Source organism: Chiloscyllium plagiosum, chromosome 31 (genome assembly GCF_004010195.1).
Source record: "Chiloscyllium plagiosum isolate BGI_BamShark_2017 chromosome 31, ASM401019v2, whole genome shotgun sequence".
Taxonomy (NCBI): Eukaryota; Metazoa; Chordata; class Chondrichthyes; order Orectolobiformes; family Hemiscylliidae; genus Chiloscyllium; species Chiloscyllium plagiosum.
In genome coordinates, this window is record NC_057740.1 from 3,332,762 (window position 1) to 3,352,685 (window position 19,924).

Here is a 19,924-nt window from a genome sequence, read left to right on the forward strand (position 1 = left end):
ATAACGAGATAATGAGAGTTCAGCGCCTTTTATGTTCCCGTTAGAGTGAAAGGTAAGACTGGGAGGATTAGAGAACAATGGATTAATAAAGGTGTTGAGGTTCTAGTCAAGAATAAGTTCAGTGGAAGTTCTCCAGATTGATTCCAGAGCTTTGAGATTTATCCTATGAAGAGAGAATGAGCAGTTTAGGTCTATGGTGTCTGGAGTATAAAAAGAGAAGAGATCTAAAATTGAGGTATATAAGATGCTAAAAGGGATTGACAAAGTAGACATAGAGAGGATGTTTCCTCATGTGGGGCAATCTGGCATGAGAGGTCACAGTTTTAGGATAAGGAGTAACAGATTTAAAAAAGATGAGAAATTACTTCTCTCAAAGGAGGAGATAGATTTTTAAGTAGTAATGGGTTGAAGAGATTTGAAAAGTGGGCAGGAAAATGGAATTCAGGCCGAGATATAATCAGCTATGATCATATCAAATGGTGAAACAGGCTTAAGGGGCTGATCTCCTCCTCCTCCTAGTTTTTGTGTTTTTTATGTTCTGTATCCCTTTGTAGCTTCCTTATGTCCTCTGGCAACGCGTTCCAGGCACTCACCACCCTTGTGTGAAAATCTTGCCTCGCACATTTCTTTTAAACATCCCCCTCGCGCCTTCAACCTGTGTCCCCGAGTAATTGACCCCTCCACCCTGGGAAAAAGCTTCAAACTTTCCACCCTATCTGTGCCATTCACAATCTTATAAACTCCTCATATGATATGCCAGATATACCCCTGAATCTCGTGCGTTCCAGTGAAAACAAACTCAGTCTATCCAACCTTTCTTCAAAGAAAAATAATCCCCATACTAGGCAACATCCTGGTAAACCTTTTCTGTACTGTCTCCAAAGCATCCACATCCTTCTGGTAGTGTGGTCGCCAGAACTGTACACAATATTCTCTGTTTGGCTGAACAAAAGTTCTATTCAGCATAACTTGTCTATCCTTATAGTCAATGCCCCTTCCAATGAAGGCAAGCATGCCACAGGCCTCTTTACCACCTAATCTACCTGTGCTGCCACCTTCAGTGATCTGTGGACCAGCACACCCACATCCCTCTGCATATCAATACTCCTAAGGGTTTGCCATTCACTATATAATTTCCACCTGTACTTGACCTTCCAAAATGCATCACCTCGCATTTGTCCGGATTAAACTCCATCTCCCGTTTTTCTGGCCATGCCTCCAACTGATTGGCATCCTGCTGTATGCTCTGACAATCCTCCTCACTATCCGCAACTCCACAATCAGTGTATCGTCCCAAACTTAAGAATTAGACCAGCTATGTTTATCCTAGAAATCATTCATGTAGATCATGAACAGCAGCGGACCCAGCACTGATCCTTGTGGAACACCCCTAGGCACAGCCTTCCGTTCCAAAAAGCATCCTTCCACTGCAACCCTTTGTCTCCTATGACTAAACCAATTCTGTATCCATTATGCCAGCTCACCCCTGATACCATGTGACTTCACCTTTTGCACTAGTCTGCCATGAGGGACCTTGTCAAAGGCTTTACTGAAGTTCATGTAGACAATATCACCCACTTTTCCCTCATGATCAATCATCTTCATAACCTCAAAAAACCTGATTGTTAGTGAGGCACAACCTCCCCTGCACAAAACCATGCTTTCCATCGCTAATCAGTCCATTCGTTTCTAAATGTGTATAGAGAGACAGTTTACTTCAGGGGACAGAGTTTGATGTAGGGACTGGCCCTGAATGGGCATGGTTGGCCTGAGGTCAGGTCTAGTGGTGTATAAAGCTTGGGTAGGTGCGATGGTCCTGAACAAGCACATGGGCAAATGAAAGCTGAAAACTCACAAACAATGGAGGAGCAAAACTTCCCGTGTCCACTTCCTCAACAGTCTTTCTGACTGTTCCAGAACCTGTGGGTTCTCCCTCTCCTTCAAACGTTAAAGATACCTCAGAATCTGAAATTGATGAGACAGATGTCGCTGTATCGACGCCTTTGCTACCTGAAGAAGAGAACGAATTTCTTCTGGGAAGCTCCGAGTGCTAGAGGTGAGCTCCTGTGCGATACACGCCACCGTTTCAGAGGCAGAGTTGGAAGAACCTGACCTGGTGCTAAATGTCCCAGGAGGACAGAAAAAAATAATGGCCTGTGCCCTCAGACTCAGAGGGGGAGGGATGCAGTGATTGTAACGAGGTCAACCAGGTTATTGGAATGAGTTTCCTGATTGGGATTGTTAATCTGGTTCAATCAGAGAGCCCTGGCTGCCAGACAAAAGAGGAATGTCAGGCAATGTTTTTGCTCAGAGGAAGCTGGATCAATGTCAAGGCTCTGTGCGTAAATAAAGGGCTATTTGGTGATGAGATGCCCATTCCTGACGAAGGATTTATGCCTGAAACATCGATTCTCCTGCTCCTCGGATGCTGCCTGACCTGCTGTCCTTTTCTAGCACCACAGTCTTGACTCTGATCTCCAGCATCTGCAGTCCTCACTTTCTCCTTCCTGATGGGATACTGGCCCCTCTCGAGTTATTTCAGCAACCATGACAAGCTTCTTGGCTTTGTGCTCAATGGAAAAGCAGGACAGGAGTAATATGAGAGAAAATGCTGGAAAATCTCAGCAAGTCAGGCAGCATCTGTAAGGAGAGAAAAGAGCTGACGTTTCGAGTCTAACTGACCCTTTGTCAAAGCTTTGACAAAGGGTCAGTTGGACTCGAAACATTAGCTCTTTTCTCTCCTCACAGATGCTGCCAGACTTGCTGAGATTTTCCAGCATTTTCTCTTTTTTGGTTTCAGATCCAGCATCTGCAGTAATTTGCTTTTATCCTAGCAAATAATTTGCTTTTATCCAAGGAGTAATATGAGCCTGGTAACTCTGGTTGAGGGGGAAAAGAGCACAAAAGCAAGGCAAAGCAAGGTAGGCTCAGAGTGAATGAATACTGGGACAGTATGTGAAGAGGCTGAGCTGTAGCCTGGTGTCCCTGAAGCACACAGTGTCCTTTCTGCAGCATTACGATAACTTTCGTTGCAGGTGAGGTGCAGCAATGAAATGGAGGCGTGTCCACTTAGTGGATTGAAGATGTATATCAGAGTTCTTAGAATTGGCACATGGGATATGGGCTAAATACAGGCAACTGGGACAAGGTTAGGTTGGGAATATGGTCAGCTTGGACTGGTTGGACCAAAGAGACTGTTTCTGTGCTGTATAACTATATTAATCTGCGTTACCAATGCATTGACTTCCAGTTTCAGAAGTCACTGCCACGTATTTACCTCAAAGGTCTGGGCACTGAAAATAAATAATGTTTGAGGGACTGATGGCACAGCTTCAATGGCATCACCCTCATGTGACAACTCAATGATAAACCAGAATACAGCATGTTTGGCTCTGTTTAAAAACCACCCAGCTCCTCAGCATATTGGGACTGTTTCCCTATCTCAATCCTGTTTTCCCCTGAGTGAAATGCACAGAACAAGAGCTTCTGTGTCTGTTCTGAGCACAGTTCAATCTCACAGCCGCCTTAATTCTTATCAATCTAATCATTTGTAACTTTCCTTCAACAGTTCACACATGGTTTGAACTAGAAACAGATTAGTGAAAGTAGCTAATGGGGACAACATTTCAGAAAACAGCAGTGGTCAAAATTGTTTCCATTTTTTTTTACTTAGCAGAACCTTGTGTGCTTATGTGTTAATTTAGTGATTCAGTGTGTCTTAAAGTTGATTTTGTTTTAACTGTGTACAGTATGAATGAGTGACACATTGTCTCTATTTAATACAGCTTCAGTGGCTCCTGGATAACTATGAGACTGCTGAGGGAGTTAGCCTTCCCCGGAGCTCCCTGTATAACCATTATTTGCGGCATTGTCAAGAACAGAAGCTTGACCCTGTCAATGCAGCTTCTTTTGGCAAACTGATTCGTTCTGTGTTCATGGGGCTGAGGACCAGAAGATTGGGAACAAGGTCAGGGTTAAAACGTTGCTCATCAACTTAAATGTTAGAAATTCTGTCTGTTTTAGGTTGGCCTCCAGTGAACCTTTCCTCAAAGTAGCATTGTTAAGATGAGAGTGGCTTCAACTATTCTAGAGCTATTGTGTGAATAAGTTGTGTTGAACTTTAAAATGAGCAGTGCAGATATTTTTCTCAGTACACTCTCATTGTTTGAACATCATCCTTGAAAGCTGAAATGATACAGCTCTGTGATACTACACAGAAATTTAACACCCTAAGCACTCTAATTGTGCCATTGCAAAGTTAGTCTAGTTGTGTGTTTGCTGAAATTTTGGCTCCAAGGGTCAAAATGTTGTCTTGAATTAGAATTATTGCAGTATTTGTAAAGAACCTAATTGCAACTTTTCTGCCCCCTTGCTATAAATCCAGTATTTCTGTTGCATTGCCAGATTGCAAATATATTTACAGGATGAAAATTAATGTAGCTTGTATGTTTTTATCTTGTTTCAGAAAGAATAAGCTGAATTATTTTGGTTGCTCATGGTGGTTGTTGTCTGTTATTGGGTTTGTAATTTTCCTCTTGCAGGGGAAACTCTAAGTATCACTATTACGGGATTCGTCTGAAGCCAGATTCACCTCTGAACCGTTTGCAGGAGGACATGCAATACATGGCAATGCGGCAACAACCTGTACATCAGAAACAAAGGTACAATCTGAGCGTCTCAACAGCCAGTCCACACCCAGGACCCTGACCATTAGCCAAGGTAGAAGTTGGGCATTTCACCATCCAGCACACACCCAGGCACCACAGTGTCAAAGCGTTTGACACCCCTAACCAACCGGCCTCACCAACTCTCTTTCTTCTCTCCCTACTCCCACCTGCCAGATAATCTCAGAACCCCATCAATGACATTATCACTGAACCAACTCTCAGATGTTGTGTAAGATGCGTGCTCACCACTGCGCATATCGTTGTATAAGCCATCTGGTGCGTTTTCTACCACCACTCTCTTTCCTGGTAGGAATCCATAGGACCTATGTGGTCTGGTGTGGTAGAGGAAAATCATTTGGTAGTCTTACAAAGAGTCTCAAACAAGATGTAGCTTGTTGCATATTAATAACTAGGTACAGGTAATAGATATTGTTCAAGAGACTGAGGCAGACCCTGAGGTAACTCTTGCTACTTTGATATTCTCAGCTCCATCCGATAAGTATATATGATGTCATTATAGTGGGTAGTGCTTAGGTGTTCCTCAGAATTAAGCCTTTAAAAACCTTGAATAATATCGCCACCTTTTTCCATTATGAATACTTATGTATTTGTGCATATAATTTCTTTTACCACAGCTCCATTTCCTGCCATGTCTCTGATTTCACAAAGTTGGGTTTTCTGAGGTATCACTAATCTCCTAGAACACACACTCTATAGACTTGGAAATTTGGTCTCTGGGTTGAAGACTATTGACTTAGATTCTGTTCTTAACAGCGTGAGGTCTATAAGTCCCCTTTAAACTAGAAGACTTCTCGTTGCTTGGGTTTATTGTATTGAGGACATCTTTCCTGCTGAAGCAGACAATTACTATATTATAATATCTGAAAGACCTTTAATCTTTCTACTTCAAGGATGGTAGCTGTCCTGTTCAAACAGGCAGTTTTGTTTTTGCAGGATCTTGGAATTGATGAACCAGATGTTTACGGTATCCTGTAGAAGTGGCTGTTGATCATATCTTCAGTGTGGCTTCATGGAGTTGTACCACATCTGCAATCTGTATCAGCAGGTTTTTCCACACAGTCTAGCAGTAAATCTATGCTTGTTTTCTTCCTTGCTGATTAAAGTGGACACTTTCATTCACCGTTAGTGATTACATTATTGGTGAAATCAAGATGTTCACTTCCTCAGTTCACATTCCTGGAGGATTTCTTTTTTGCTTGGCATGGGTCTCTGTCATTGATACTGAGGATATTTCCTGCAAAGATAAACAAAAGTTCTATTTGAACTTGAATCTCTTCGGTATCTAATATCAGACTTGGACCTGTCATTACTATTTGTTCATCAAACTGTGTTGCACTTTGATGAATCTTCAACTGATCAATGAGCTCAAGCAGGATATGCTGGCTATCTTTTATAATTCTAGTGATCTGAACTCTTCTCTGTATTGAGAGTAGTGAAAAACATTTGTGCCAATCCATATAGTTACAGGTTTCAATCTTGCTGAAGTAGGTAATAGATTTCTTATGCCAACTTGATTAAGTCTGACTTCTGTTTAGTTTCCAAAATGAGTATAGGGAGCCCTCATAGAACCGCTGATGTCGCTTCAGGCCCCAACTGAACCTCAACTTGAGGTCACTCCTATAGATTATTATCTGATGTAGTCTGTAATTGCCTTGGAATGACTAATACTGCAACTGCAGGGAGTTCCTAACTCACGTGCTGCTGTGCATCTCTTATCCCAAGTCTAAAATGCATTTTACCGTCAACTGTAGATTCTGCTTTGTTGAATCTCGACAAGACGTTTTCTTTTGTAGGGACCTTTAATGTACAACTCTTCAAGATTGCAAGTTTGCAGATGAACTGTGAAGAGGGTGTCAAAATGCTTCAGTGTGATTTGGACAACTTGAGTGAGTGAGCAAATGTCTGGCAGATGAAGTATGTTGGGGATAAATGTTGAGGTTATCCAGTTGGGAGAGAAAAAAAAACAGGAAGGTAGATGATTATTTAAATGACAAAAGATTGGGAAAGGGGAGGTTCAACGAGACTCGGGTAAACACCAGTGGCTGAAAATAAGCTTGCAGGTGCAACAGGTGGTGAAAAAGGCAAATGGTCTTAGTCTTCGGAGCAAGAGGATTTGACACAGGAGAAGGGATATCTTATTGCAACTGAACAGGGCATTAGTGACACCACACCTAGAGTATTATGTGCATTTTTGATCTCCTTATCTGACGTTGGATGTTCTGGCTTTTGGAAGGAGTGCACTGAAGGTTTACTCGACTGATTCCTAGGATGGAAGGTTGAATGTAAGAAATACAGTTAAGACCATATTCACTCAAGTTTCAAAGAATGAAGGGGAATCTCATTGAAGCCAAAAAAATTCTGATAGGACTAGACCGATTAAACACAGGATGTTCCTGATAACTGGGGACTTTGGAACCAAGATTCACAGTCTAAGGATGTGGGATAGGCCATTAACGTCTGAAATGAGGAGAAATCTCAGAGTGGTGAGCTTGTGGAATTATATGCCACAGAAAACAGTTGCGATCAAAACATTGAATGTTTTCAAGAAGGAATTTGATGTAGTTCTTAGGTCTAAGGGTTAAATAGTATGGGCAGAAAGTGGGAACAGGGTACTGAGTTAGATGATCAGTCATGATCATATTGAATGGTGGGGCAGGCTTGAGGAACCAAATGACCTACATCTGACCCTGTCTGTCTGCATAAGCAGCCTTTTTAAAGCTCTGGTTAAAGACCTTATGACCTTCATTGCCAGCATTGTAGGGTGCAACAAAATTCACTCCAACGCCTGCATTGTAGAATGAATTCTCACCACTGCTTATCATGTTGGGCTCTCTGCCAGATTTGCAGCCACCATCCTCTTCCATGAGTAAGGGATTGGCAGGGAATGCTTGTCTGCTGGTGGTTTCTTGCACGATACTTACCAGGTTACACAGATGTGACAGATATTGTTATAGAACCAGAGAAAGACCCAGAAAGTAGGTCTTTTTTTTTGACATTCTCAGCTGCTCCCCCCCCATGTCTATATGACATCATCATAGTGAGCAGTGCTTAAGGCACTCCTCAGCATTAATCCTTTTGGACCATCCCATCCTTCTACAACACTGCGAAACCAAAGGGCTCCAGGACAAAAGTGGCAAGTTACAATCCCATTGTCCCACTTCCAGCTGACCTAAGTATTCATTACTTGGGCAGCTATTAATGTTATAAGTTGTAGTTACTGGACTTTCTAAATGGGTCCTGATGTTCAAGGTCCTTGAATGGGTCCTGCTCAATTGCAGCATGTAACAAGCATGAGTGTAATCGAATAATAGTAGTTGGTACTGATTCATTAAATGTGTATCTTCAGTGTTTGAAATTATATTGGCCTCTTGCAGAAGTTTCATTGCAAAGAAAGGAACTAAACTGAGCTTTCTTTCAACAGTCATGTTATAGATCTTGAAATGCATGAAAAATGGTTAGGCTGGGCAATGTATTTGCACATTTATAAACCAGTTGAAAAAAGATTCTGATTATTTCCTCCTTGAATTAAAACAAATTGGCCAAGTAAGGTAAAGTCACCTCTCCTAATTTTTATTTTTTTTCTCCCTTTTTTTACACTTTGCCCTTTTGTCTTTAGGTTTAAACCTATGCAGAAGTTGGATGGTGTAGGAGACAATATGCCTGGGAATGGACAACATGCAGCTCCAACAACACCAGAGCAATCTGTAGCTGCACAGAGTCAACACCACCAGCAGTTTCTGGGTCAGTCAGTTATTTATATACAATTGATTTCATAAGGAGTTAATCTACTCCATTTTCATTTTAAATGTGACCTCTTGAATTGAGTGCATAAAGTTTCCAATATTGTGTAAAGCTGCTCCAGCTACAACATTGAAAGAGTGCCCCATCATTTGCTGTTCATCCTTGCTGCTTCAGTTCCTACCTCATGTTAATAGATTCGAGCAGATGTTTTCCCAGTTCTCTCTGTTTTTGTCTTTACTGATTGGCATGCGTCAGTATTGGGTTCATTTTTAAAGACATAATCACAGATTAAACCCTGAATGCAAAAATGTTGCAAGTTTTGAGATATGCTTACCAGACACTGGTAGGATGAATTTAAGAGGATCCCATGATATTTAATCTGACACACTGCTAATATATTTGGGACCAGGGACCATAAGCGTTATGCATATGTAAAACATAATAATATCTTGTGGCGCGGACCTGTCTGCTCCGTCTTCTCTGCTTGCTAGAACTGTAATTCTTGAACTTTTTATTTCTTTATTCTACTAATTTATTCCTAAGATTTTGTACCTAAGATGGCACCGTAATTGGTGACTTTGTAAACTTCTCACTGTACTCATGTGAGTACATGTGACAATAAACCTAATTCTAATTAATTATTACTTCCCCCACCCAATAGATATGTCTCGTGCTCTGCCAGAGTTTATTGAAGCAGACATTGGTAGCTGTCCTTTGCCGGAAGATATCACACTGAATGAAGTGAAGACTTTACAGATTTTGTACAGAGAGCACTGTGAGGTGAGGTGTGCTTTAAGCTTGGAGGTTAGGGTGAAGAATGGGAAGAGCTGGTTGCTTCAATTCAAGCCCCACATTACCAAGTGTGAAGGGAAATGTTGCTGAGTTGTTTTGTAATCATGAAGGAAGAATTTGAGATAACTAAGTACATTTAGCTTCTCTGTTACCTGTAGTTTATCAAATCTTAGCCCATCTAGTGTCTCAACTACTATCTCTTTCACAATGGCTTTTATAACACCTGCTTCTTTGTTAAAGACAAATGAAAAGTAGTGCCTCAGCCATACTGTTCTGCTTCCACAAGCAGATTGTCTTCTCTGATACCATTTTACTGTTGATTTGGAATTCCTTGTCATGTTGCAAATCTCATCTTGTATTCTCTCCCCCACACTCATTCTCCATTAACTTTCTGCAGTCATTCCAGTTCTCAACATGATGACAGTTAGACTCCCACTTTTTTTTATGCTTCAGCTTACTCCCTCAGTCATAGAGATCTACAGCACAGAAAGGAGGCCCTTGAGCTCACTGCGCGCCAGTCAAAAACAAATAAAACAATTAGAGTTATAGAGATCTACAGTACGAAAACAGGCCCTTTGGCCCAACTTGCCCTTGCCGTCCAGTTTTCACAACTTAAACGAGTCCCATTTGCTTGTATTTGGTCCATATCCCTTCATACCTATCCCATCCATGTACCTGTCTAAATGTTGAAATTGTACTTGCTTCCACCACTACCTCTGGTAGCCTGTTCCAGACACTCACCACCCTCTGTGTGGAAAACTTTGCTCCTCTGGACCCTTTTGTATCTCTCCCCTCACATCTTAAACATTTGCCCCTAGTTTTACACTCCCATACTGTGGGGAAAAGCTGTCCACTATCTACCTTACCTATGCCTCTATTCTAATCATATTTTCCAGCATGGCCTTGCATACCCATTGTAAGTGCACATAAAAATACTTCTTAAATGTATTGAGAGTTTCTGCCTCTACTATACTTAGAGGCAAAGAATTGCAGATTCTCACCACCCTCTGATTGAAAACATTTTTTTCTTACGTCTCCTCTAAACCTCCTGCCCCTTACCATAAATCTATCCCCCGGCCCTTCTACCAAGGGGAAATGTTCCTTCCTATCTGTCCTATCTATGATCCTCATAGTGTTATATATCTCAACCATCACCCCCTCCCTCAATCTCCTCTGCCCTCAGGAAAACAACCCTAACTGAAAAATCTCTCTTCAGAGGGAGTGGTGGAGGCTGATACAACTGCAGCATTTAAAAGGCACCTAGATGGGTATATGGGCCGGGAGCTGGCAAGTGGGACTAGGTTAGGTTGGGGTATCTGGTCGGCATGGACGAGTTGGACTGAAGGGTCTATTTCCATGCTGTACATCTCTCTGGTTGCACTTCTCTATAACTGAAACTCTCCAACCAAGGTAGCATGTGGTAAATTTCTGTATCCTCTCCAGTGCAATCACATCCCTCCTCAAATGTAAATTCTGGAACGCTACACAATACTGTCACTGTGGCCTAACCAATGTTGTATACAATTCCAGCATAATTTCTCTATGCCTCAACTAATAAAAACAAGAACACCACATGCCTTCTCAAGCACTTTATCCACCAATCCTGCTACTTTAAGGGATTGGTGTATATGCACACCAAGGTCTGTCTCATCCTTGGTGCTTCCCATGGAGCTACCATTGATAATGTATTCCTTTGCCATGTTTGTCCTGCCCAACTGCAACACTTCACACTTGTCCGGATTGAATTACATTTACCAGTGATCAGCCCATCTGACCTGCTGGTCTATGTCCTCCTGTCTGAAATTAATCAAAAGTTAACCTCCTCACTATTTTCTACCAACTTTAATATCATCCACAAACCTAGTAATCAACCCTCCTACATTGAAGTCTAAATCATTTATATAAACCACAAACAGCTAGGACCCCAGCACTAACCCCTACATGATCTCACTGAACATAAGCTTCCTGCCATTCAGTCAACTGTGGATCCAATTTGCAAAATTTCCTTGGATCCTATGAGCTCTAGCCTTCAGTACTGGTCTCCCATGCAGGACCTCATCAAAAGTCTTGCTGCAGTCCAAGTAGACTACATCAAAAGCATTGCCATCACCTCCACCTAAGAAAAGTTCAATCAAGTTGGTCAGACATGACCTCTTCTTAACAGAAGTGTGCTGACTGTTCTTGATTCATCCCTGCTTCTCCAAGTGCAGACTAATTCTGCCCCTCAGAATTGCTTTCAATAGTTTCCCCATCAGTGAGGTTAGACTGACTGGTTTGAAATTTCCTGGCTTATCCCTTACTCTCTTCTTGAATAACAATATTACATTGGCTGTCTTCCAATCCTCTGCCACGTCTCCTATAGCCAAACAGGAATGAAAAATTATTGCTCGTGTCACTGCTATTTCGTCCCTTGCCTTATTCGACAGCATTTGACTCTGGAGATTTTTTTACGTTTAAAGCTGCTAGACCACTCTGAGCCTCCTCTCTTCCTATGCTAATTTCTTTAATCATATCACAATCCTTTTCCCTGATTTAATTAACCACATTGTCCCTCTCAAGAATGAACACCAACACAAAGTGTTTGTTCATTTAGAACTCTACCTACGTCCTCCTGCTCCACACGCAAATTACCATTATAGTCCTTAATGCTTTCTACTCTTTCCCTAGTTATTCTTTTACCCTCTTTTTCTCTCTTTCGTCATCCCAGAACTCTAGGTTTTACCTTTCTTGTTCATAAGACTGTACCTGAACCACCATCTGTTTAATTGCAGCCTGCAGCAATCTTTACTTCCACCTTATTTTGGCCAGATTGGTTGGCCCTTTTTACTCTGATTTTCTCCTTTTCTTTTTCCATTGCTTCTCGAAGGTCTCTCTTCACGTTAAAAATATCACCATCTGTCACCGGTTATTCCATTGTCCACTTGAAAATGATGAGAGCCAATTTCGGCAATGTCTCCTTCATCACTACAAAAGCAAACTACTGCAATGACTTGAAGTTAAAAATCAAAGGTGTTGGCAGCACTTGGTAGGCCAGTCAATACCTGTGCAGCGTTTACCAGGGTTAACATTTCAATGATCTTTCATCAGACTGGCTTGACATTCTCAGGGATGATTTGTGACCTAAAATGTTAACTCTGTTTATCTCTGTACAGTTGGTGCCTGATCCACACACAATTCCCAAGATTTCTGTTTTGATACCTTTTTTTCTCTTTAAACCAGAAATGTACTGATGTTGAAAATCTTTTTAAACACATTTCAAAAACTTGTCTCCCTCCCTTTATACTATTAACATCTTAGTCTATATTATAATAATCAAATTTCACTACTATTTAGTTTTTGCACCTCACTATAATTTCCTGAAAGTTTGCTGTTCTGTATCTTCTTTGATAATTGGCATTTTGAATATACTTAGTTGTGTAATGGCACTGTTTCTTGAATGATGAAATTGTGCAAACACGCTTTTCAGTCTTTGTGCGATATAGTGGATGATGAACAATACACTTAATATTTTGGACTATTTTCACACAACAAGAAATTACAAGAATTGTAAACAAAAGACACCTGCAGGGCAGGTGATTGACAGCAAATGCAATTCAAAACAAAAATATGCTGCAGGAATATATTTTGAAAGTAAGATTGGGGAAAAAAAATCCACCTGAATTGGTGAGATGTTTTGACTGGCAAGGGGCCTTGGTGTGTAACTTATCAGTTTGTTTGCAGGGTACAATGACTTCTGCTTTATCTGTATGTTTAACACTAAGTTTTCAATTTGTACAATATTAAAGAGATGTTTGTGTTTCAGTGACAACTTGAGTAATTTTATAAAAGCTGAAAGAACTACAGACGCAGTAAATCAGAAACAAGATTGCTGAAAAAGTTTAGCAGGTCTGGTAGCATCTGTGGAGAGAAATCAGAGTTTACATTTCAGGTCAAGTCACCCTTCCTCAAAACTGGAGTAATTCTACATTGTTTAAAGGGCAGTTAACTAATGATCATAATAAAAATATTTATATTTACATTTCTGACTATTTTAGGTTACATACGTTAGATTAATGATCATGGGTAGATGTCAAGTTTTATTTATTTGCATTGCAAGCAATCTAGATAACTGCATCCTAAGCAGATGTTCCTATTTTCTGAAAATGTATTTCAGTGGTTTGCAATGTATTTTCTGAACCTTGGTTTTAATTACTTATTGCACCTCACATAACAAATGATGGCTTCCCTTACAGGCAATGTTGGATGTTGTAATAAATCTTCAGTTTCACTACATTGAAAAACTTTGGCAAACGTTTTGGCATTCAACTCCTTTACCAAGTGATGGGGCCTCTGTCACTTCAGTGAGGTAAGGATATGGCAAAACCTTGTGACAATCTATTGATTATTTGACTAAACCAGAAGGGATGGTCTTTTAAGTGTGGGTTCCTGACATAGAGCTCCTTTGGGAGTTTTGGGAGCTTTGGGAATCTGGGTGTCAAATTCAGGTGAACTGCTTACATTTATCTGCCTGTTTCAATTGTTGGAAATCATGGGCTGCAGGTTGCAATTTGGCAGTGCACACTCTGGCTATACCTGGGCAGGGAAGGAGACAGAGGAAGTGGTGCTGGTATCAGACTGTGCAACCAATGGAACATTTACTGGGCCAAACTCATGCTTGCTTTCTTTGGGAGTTGAGGACTGTATCCTGGGATCAATCAGTTGCTGCACTGCTGTGTGTACAGCCAGTTTTTTTTATGTTGAGGTTTGGAATGTTAAGCATATCGTTCCTGCATGTAGCAGAGTTGCAGTTACTGAGAGAGCAAGGAACTGCTCCTTCTAATGGGACAGGTTATGCATAAGGCTGAGACACTGGGGTTATAGAGTCATAGAGATGTACAGCATGAAAACAGACCCTTCGGTCCAACCCGTCCATGCCTACCAGGTGTCCCAACGCAATCTAGTCCCACCTGCCAGCACCCAGCCCATATCCCTCCAAATCCTTCCTATTCATACGCCCATCCAAATGTCTCTTAAACGTTGTAATTGTACCAGCCTCCACCACTTCCTCTGGCAGCTCATTCCATGCCCGTAGTTAATTTAATTTTTTTATTTGAATTGCTGTGACTGATTCTTTTGTAGTCAGACACACAGTTAAGGCTGCAGGTGAAAATGTATCACTAGATGGAAACATAGAAAATAGGTGCAAGTGTAGGCCATTCAGCTCTTTGAGCCTGCACCACCATTCAATATGATCATTGGTAATCATGCAATTTCAGTATCCCACTCCCATTTACTCTCCATATCCCTTGATCCCTTTGGCCACAAGGGCCATCTCCAGCTCCCTCTTGAATATATCTAACAAACTGGCCCTAACAGCTTTCTGTGGTTCACAACTTTCTGATTGAAGAAATTCTTCCTCATCTCACTCCTGAATGGCTTATCCCTTATTTTTAGAACGTGACCTCTTGTCTGGACTTCCCCAACATCGGGAACATTCTTCCCGCATCTACCCTGTCCAGTCCCATCAGAATTTTGTGTGTTTCTATGAGATCACCTCTCATGATTCTAAATTCCAGCGGGTACAAGCCCAGTCATTCCAGTCTTTCTTCATTTGTCATCCCATGAATCAGTCTGGCGAACATTTTCTTCAGACCAGGAGACTAAAACTGCACACAATACTCAAGGTGGGGCCTCACCAAGGGCCTGTATAACAGCAGCAAGACATCTTTACTCTAATACTCAAATCCCCTTGCTATGAAGGCCAGCATGCCGTTAGCTTTCCTCACTGCCTGCTGCACCTGCATGCCAACTTTCAGCGACTGTTCCACCATGACACCCAGGTCTCGTTGCACCTCACCTTTTCCTAAACCTCCATCATTCAGATGATAATCTGCCTTCCTGTTTTTGCAACCAAAGTGGATAGCCTCACATATATCCACATTATATTGCATTTGCCAAATTTTCGCCCACTCAGCCAGCCTATGCAAGTCACCCTCTGCCACTTATTATCCACCTCACAGCACACACTGCCATCCAGCTTAGTGTCATCTGCAAATTTGGAGATATTGCATTCATTTCCTTCATGCAAATCATTAATTTATATTGTAAACAGCAAAGAACCCTGCAGAAGCCCACTTGTCACTGCCTGCCACTCTGAAACAGACTTGTTTGCTCTAACTCTTGGCTTCCTGTCTGTCAACCAGCTCTTTATCCACATTACCTCCGATACCATGAGTTTTAATTTTGCTTGCTAATCTCTTGTGTGGAACCTAGTCAAAAGCCTTTTGAAAGTCCAGATACATATCACCCATTGATTCACCCTTGGCCACTCTACTGAGCACTTCCTCAAAAAATTGGAGAAGATTTGTCAAGCATGGATGCCTTTTACTGAACCCATGCTGTCTTGGACCGATTCTATCACTACTTTCTAAATGTTCGGTTATTACATCCTTAATAATTGACTCCAGCATTTTCCCCACCACCAATGTCAGGCTAACTGAGCAATAATTCCCTGTTTTCTCTCCCTCCTCTTTTTCTAATAAATGGGATTACATTAGTTACCCTCCAGTCATTTGAAACTTTTTCAGAGTCTATAAAATGCTGGAAAATGATCAGCAATGTCTCCACTAATTTTAGGGCCATTTCCTTAAGTACTCTGGGATGCAGAGGAGAGGTTTTAATCCGATGAATTTTCCCAATACCATTTCCTGAATAATAAGGATTTCCTTCAGTCCTCCTTCATGCTTGATTCTCTGTCCCCTAGCATTTCTGAAAGGTTGTATGTGTCCTCCTTCATGAAGACAGATTCAAAGTATTTGTTCAACTAGTCTGCCGTGTCATTGTTGTCTATTATGAATTCACCTGATTCAAACTACATTTGTCTTCACCAGTGTTTTTCTCTTCAAATATCTATCAAAACTTTTGCAGTCAGTTTTTATGTTTTCTACAAACTTACTCTTGTATTCTATTTTCCCCTTCCCGATTAAACCTTTTGACCTTCTATGCTGAATTTTACATTGCTCCCTGTCCTCAGGTTCACTGCTTTTTCTGGACAACTTATATGCCTCCTCTTTGGCTTTAAATCTATCCCTGATTTCCCTTGTTAGCCATATTTGAGCCACCTTCCCTGTTTTATTCTTACTCCAGAAGGGGATGTACAATTGTTGAAGTCTATGCATGAATTCTTTAAATGTCTGCCAATGCCTATTCCTTAAGTACCCTTGGCTAGCTTATCCTAACCAATGCATAGCTCATAGCGTCAAGTTAATTTTCTTTATGTGTGGACCCTAGTCTCAGACTTAATTGTGTCACTGTCCATCTTATTGAAGAATTCTACTTATATTATGGTTACTTTTCCCTAAAGGATCTTGCACCACAAGGTTGTGAATTAATCGTCTCTCATTACATTATACATAGCCTAGAAAAAAGAATGCTAGAATGATTTTAAAATTCTTCATCATGGAGACATTTATTTACTTTGAGTATCAGATAACTAATATTTAATGTTTGTTTTCAAAAATGGCAACTGATTCTACTTAATAGGTAAAAGGTATATAATAGACACTAAGTGCTGTCTATACGACTTGGATATATGGTAGCATGGAATAAATGCATCAGGCTCAGCTGATAATACATAGTGTTGAGTTTCTATTTGCCGCTTGGTTGTGAAGTTGGTTTGCATTTATTTTTTGTACAGTGAGGAAGAGAGTGAAGCCGTTTTCCCCAAAGACAAACTCATCAACCTCTGTAAGTTTGAACCTATCATTAAATGGATGAGGAACTGTGATCATGTGCTGTACCAGGCACTGGTGGAAATTCTTATCCCGGATGTATTGCGACCTGTCCCCAGTGAGTAGCTTACGGTTGTTACTGTTCATTATTGTGTTTCTACATAAATGTCACCTCCAAGAGGTTGTTGTGCTGTGAGGTTTTTTTAGATTCATTCATTAATAAAAGCTAATTGCTTAAATGAGTATGAAGATTGCCAAATGTGACCTCTTCTATTCATTCTTCTGTCAATGATCTTAAACCTATGTCCTTTGGTGACCAGCTGTCCTGCCAGGGAAAATGATGGTTTCCTAACTACTCCATCTGTATTAAGATAAGGCTCGGGTTGTTGATGGAAGGTTGTCATCACTATGCCTGTGCGCAGTAACTACTTTTTTCGAGTATATATCTGTTTGTAGGAGGCAGTAAGAGGATGTTCTGGAGTTCCACGCTCTCAGCTCCCAGTTCCATGTGATCTGTTGTCAGCTTGACATAGGTCCATACATGCATTCATTAAGATTTGATACATTTTAGAAAACCTATGGTTGAATTATTTAATTTTTCTCGTACACTTAGAGCTTTAGTTCTCATTTCATAGAACACAGCTTGCTTCCAGCTCTCCCTTCTTTATACCATATGTTATAACATCCTGTTAAAGATCTTCCACTAAATTACTCAGTTGTTATGTGATGGATATCCTGCCAGTTTCTTTTGGTTGACGTAGTGCTAGTTACAGGATTATGGTTTTGGAGAATTAGAAATACAAAGTTCTAGATCTGAAAGAGCAAATGTATACACAGTCCTCAATAGCAATTAATCAATAAATAATTGAAGATTTGAGCACAGCATCTGATAGATGTTCAGTGGACCACTGAGGAAATGCCTAGGTTCAGATAATGTGCTACACAAGTCTCCATTTGTAAACAATCCAATTACATTATTTTGAAGGAGGGCTTCCTAGTGTCTTGATCAGTGTTTATTACTCAATCAGCATTTAAAATCAACTGACCTAATTATTTCATTTTTGTTTATGGGAGCTTATTGTCGTTTTCCCTAGGTTCCAACAGTGACTACAGCTCAGTTGGCCATAAAGTGCTTGGGGCATAATGAAAGGTGCTATCTAAATGCTGGAAATCTGAAATAAAAACAGAAAATGCTTGAGAAACTCAACAAATCTGACAGCATCTGTGGAGCGAGAAATAGAGTTAATATTTCAAGAAATTCTTTGGACTCAGAATGTGAACTCTGTTTGTCTCTCCATAGATGATCCTGTAGTTGCTGAGTTTGTCCAGGACTTTTTTGTTTTATTTTATATAACACAAGTCTTTCTGTTTTTACCATTCTCCTAATTTCCCTACACTGTATTACAGTAGTCCATGCCTTTCTCTATTTTCCGTGCTACGTGCAACAATGTGCCATGTTTCCCTTCTCAGTCATTGCCTTAATAGAACTTTAGACTGACAGCAGGGCATCTCATTCCCTGTTCCCATTCCTTTCCTCTCGACTGAAGGACGAGGGCAGGAGGGGGAACATGCTTGAGGCATCTTTCCATGCAGTCCTATCAGGTATGCCCTTAAATTTTTTTTGGTACTTCTTCAGGTGCCTTGACTCAAGCTATTCGGAATTTTGCCAAGAGTTTGGAGGCATGGCTGATCAGTGCGATGAATGGCTTCCCTCAGCAGATGGTTCGAACCAAGGTAGGACAGGATATAATATTCTTTACCAACATTGTTGCCTTTCAAACAATTCTCAACCAGTCAATCTTGTTAAACTTGTTTTCATGAAATGGAAATAAAATTGCAATATTTCAATTCTTTTTAGAAATGTTCAGAACCATTCTAATTTTGTTTTTATATTATCAACTTGAATAATTTTTCTGTGGGAGAACAAGGCGAAGATCAAGGTTATGAACAATACTTGCAAAATTTGGAGAAGAGTAGGGATAGGGTATGTTAGGAACGAACTGCTGCGTGATTACATTGTGGAAAACTAAAAGTGTACCAAAAGCTTTAAAAAAGAAAATCGAAGCAAGGTTTGTACAAACTTCTTCAATACTGACATTGTTACATGAAGTAGCTAAAGTAGCTCAAGGCTTGGCACTACTTGAGCTACTTTAAGAGATCTACAATGCAGAAAAAGGCCCTTCGGCCCATTGCATCTAGTCACCTCACTTTTGTAATCCTATTTTCCAGTACTTGGTCTTATGGCCTTGTATGCCTTGGTATCACAAATGCACATCTAAATACTTCTTAAATATTGCGGGTTTCTGCCTCTACCACCCTTACTTCAGTGAGTTTCAGATTTTCTGTCACTCAATGAGTGAAAAAGTTTTCCATCACATCTCCTCTAAGTGCCTGCCCCTTTCCTTAAATCTGTGCTTCCCTGGTCATTGATTTCTTCTCTAAATGGAAAAGATTCTTCCTGTGTTTTACAGAGCTATATACTCTTTCAACTAAAAGAAAGTTTGTTACCCCTTGGTCTTTTTAGCTACTCGTTTTTGGAGGGATTTAGATATGTTCTAACTGAGCTCAATTTATCTTGCAAATAATTAGAACATAGAACGTAGAGCAATGCAGCACAGAACAGGCCCTGCTTTGCTGACCTCTGAACTAATATAAGCCCCTCCCCCCAACATGATCCCATCATCATCCATGTGCTTATCCAAGGATTGTTTAAATGCCCTTAATGGGGCTGAGTTAACTACATTGGTAGGCAGGGCCTTCCATGCCCTTGGCACTCTGAGTAAAGAACCTTCCTCTCGCATCTGTCTTAAATCTATCACCCTCAATTTGCAGCTATGCCCCCTCATACAAGCCAACGTCATCATCCTAGGATACCTAGAACCACCCTATCTAATCCTGTGATCATCTTGTATGTCTCTATTATGCCGCCTTCTCTCTGATGAGAACAGACCCAAGTCCTTCAACCTTTCCTCATAAGACCTTTCCTACAGACCA

General features: G+C 40.7%; 1 protein-coding gene across 5 annotated transcripts in view; it reads left to right on the forward strand.

Annotated features, from left to right (window-relative positions):
- The window catches only part of rfx2 (regulatory factor X, 2 (influences HLA class II expression)), a 141,604-nt gene that overhangs the window by 94,254 nt on the left and 27,426 nt on the right, over positions 1 to 19,924 (forward strand). For all 5 annotated transcript variants that reach the window (XM_043720815.1, XM_043720814.1, XM_043720818.1 and 2 more), the window contains 7 exons: positions 3,786 to 3,967; positions 4,542 to 4,661; positions 8,305 to 8,429; positions 9,091 to 9,209; positions 13,454 to 13,566; positions 16,897 to 17,048; positions 18,567 to 18,664. In XM_043720815.1, coding sequence (XP_043576750.1) covers positions 3,786 to 3,967; positions 4,542 to 4,661; positions 8,305 to 8,429; positions 9,091 to 9,209; positions 13,454 to 13,566; positions 16,897 to 17,048; positions 18,567 to 18,664 — 909 coding nt within the window. The remainder of the gene's footprint in view (positions 1 to 3,785; positions 3,968 to 4,541; positions 4,662 to 8,304; positions 8,430 to 9,090; positions 9,210 to 13,453; positions 13,567 to 16,896; positions 17,049 to 18,566; positions 18,665 to 19,924) is intronic.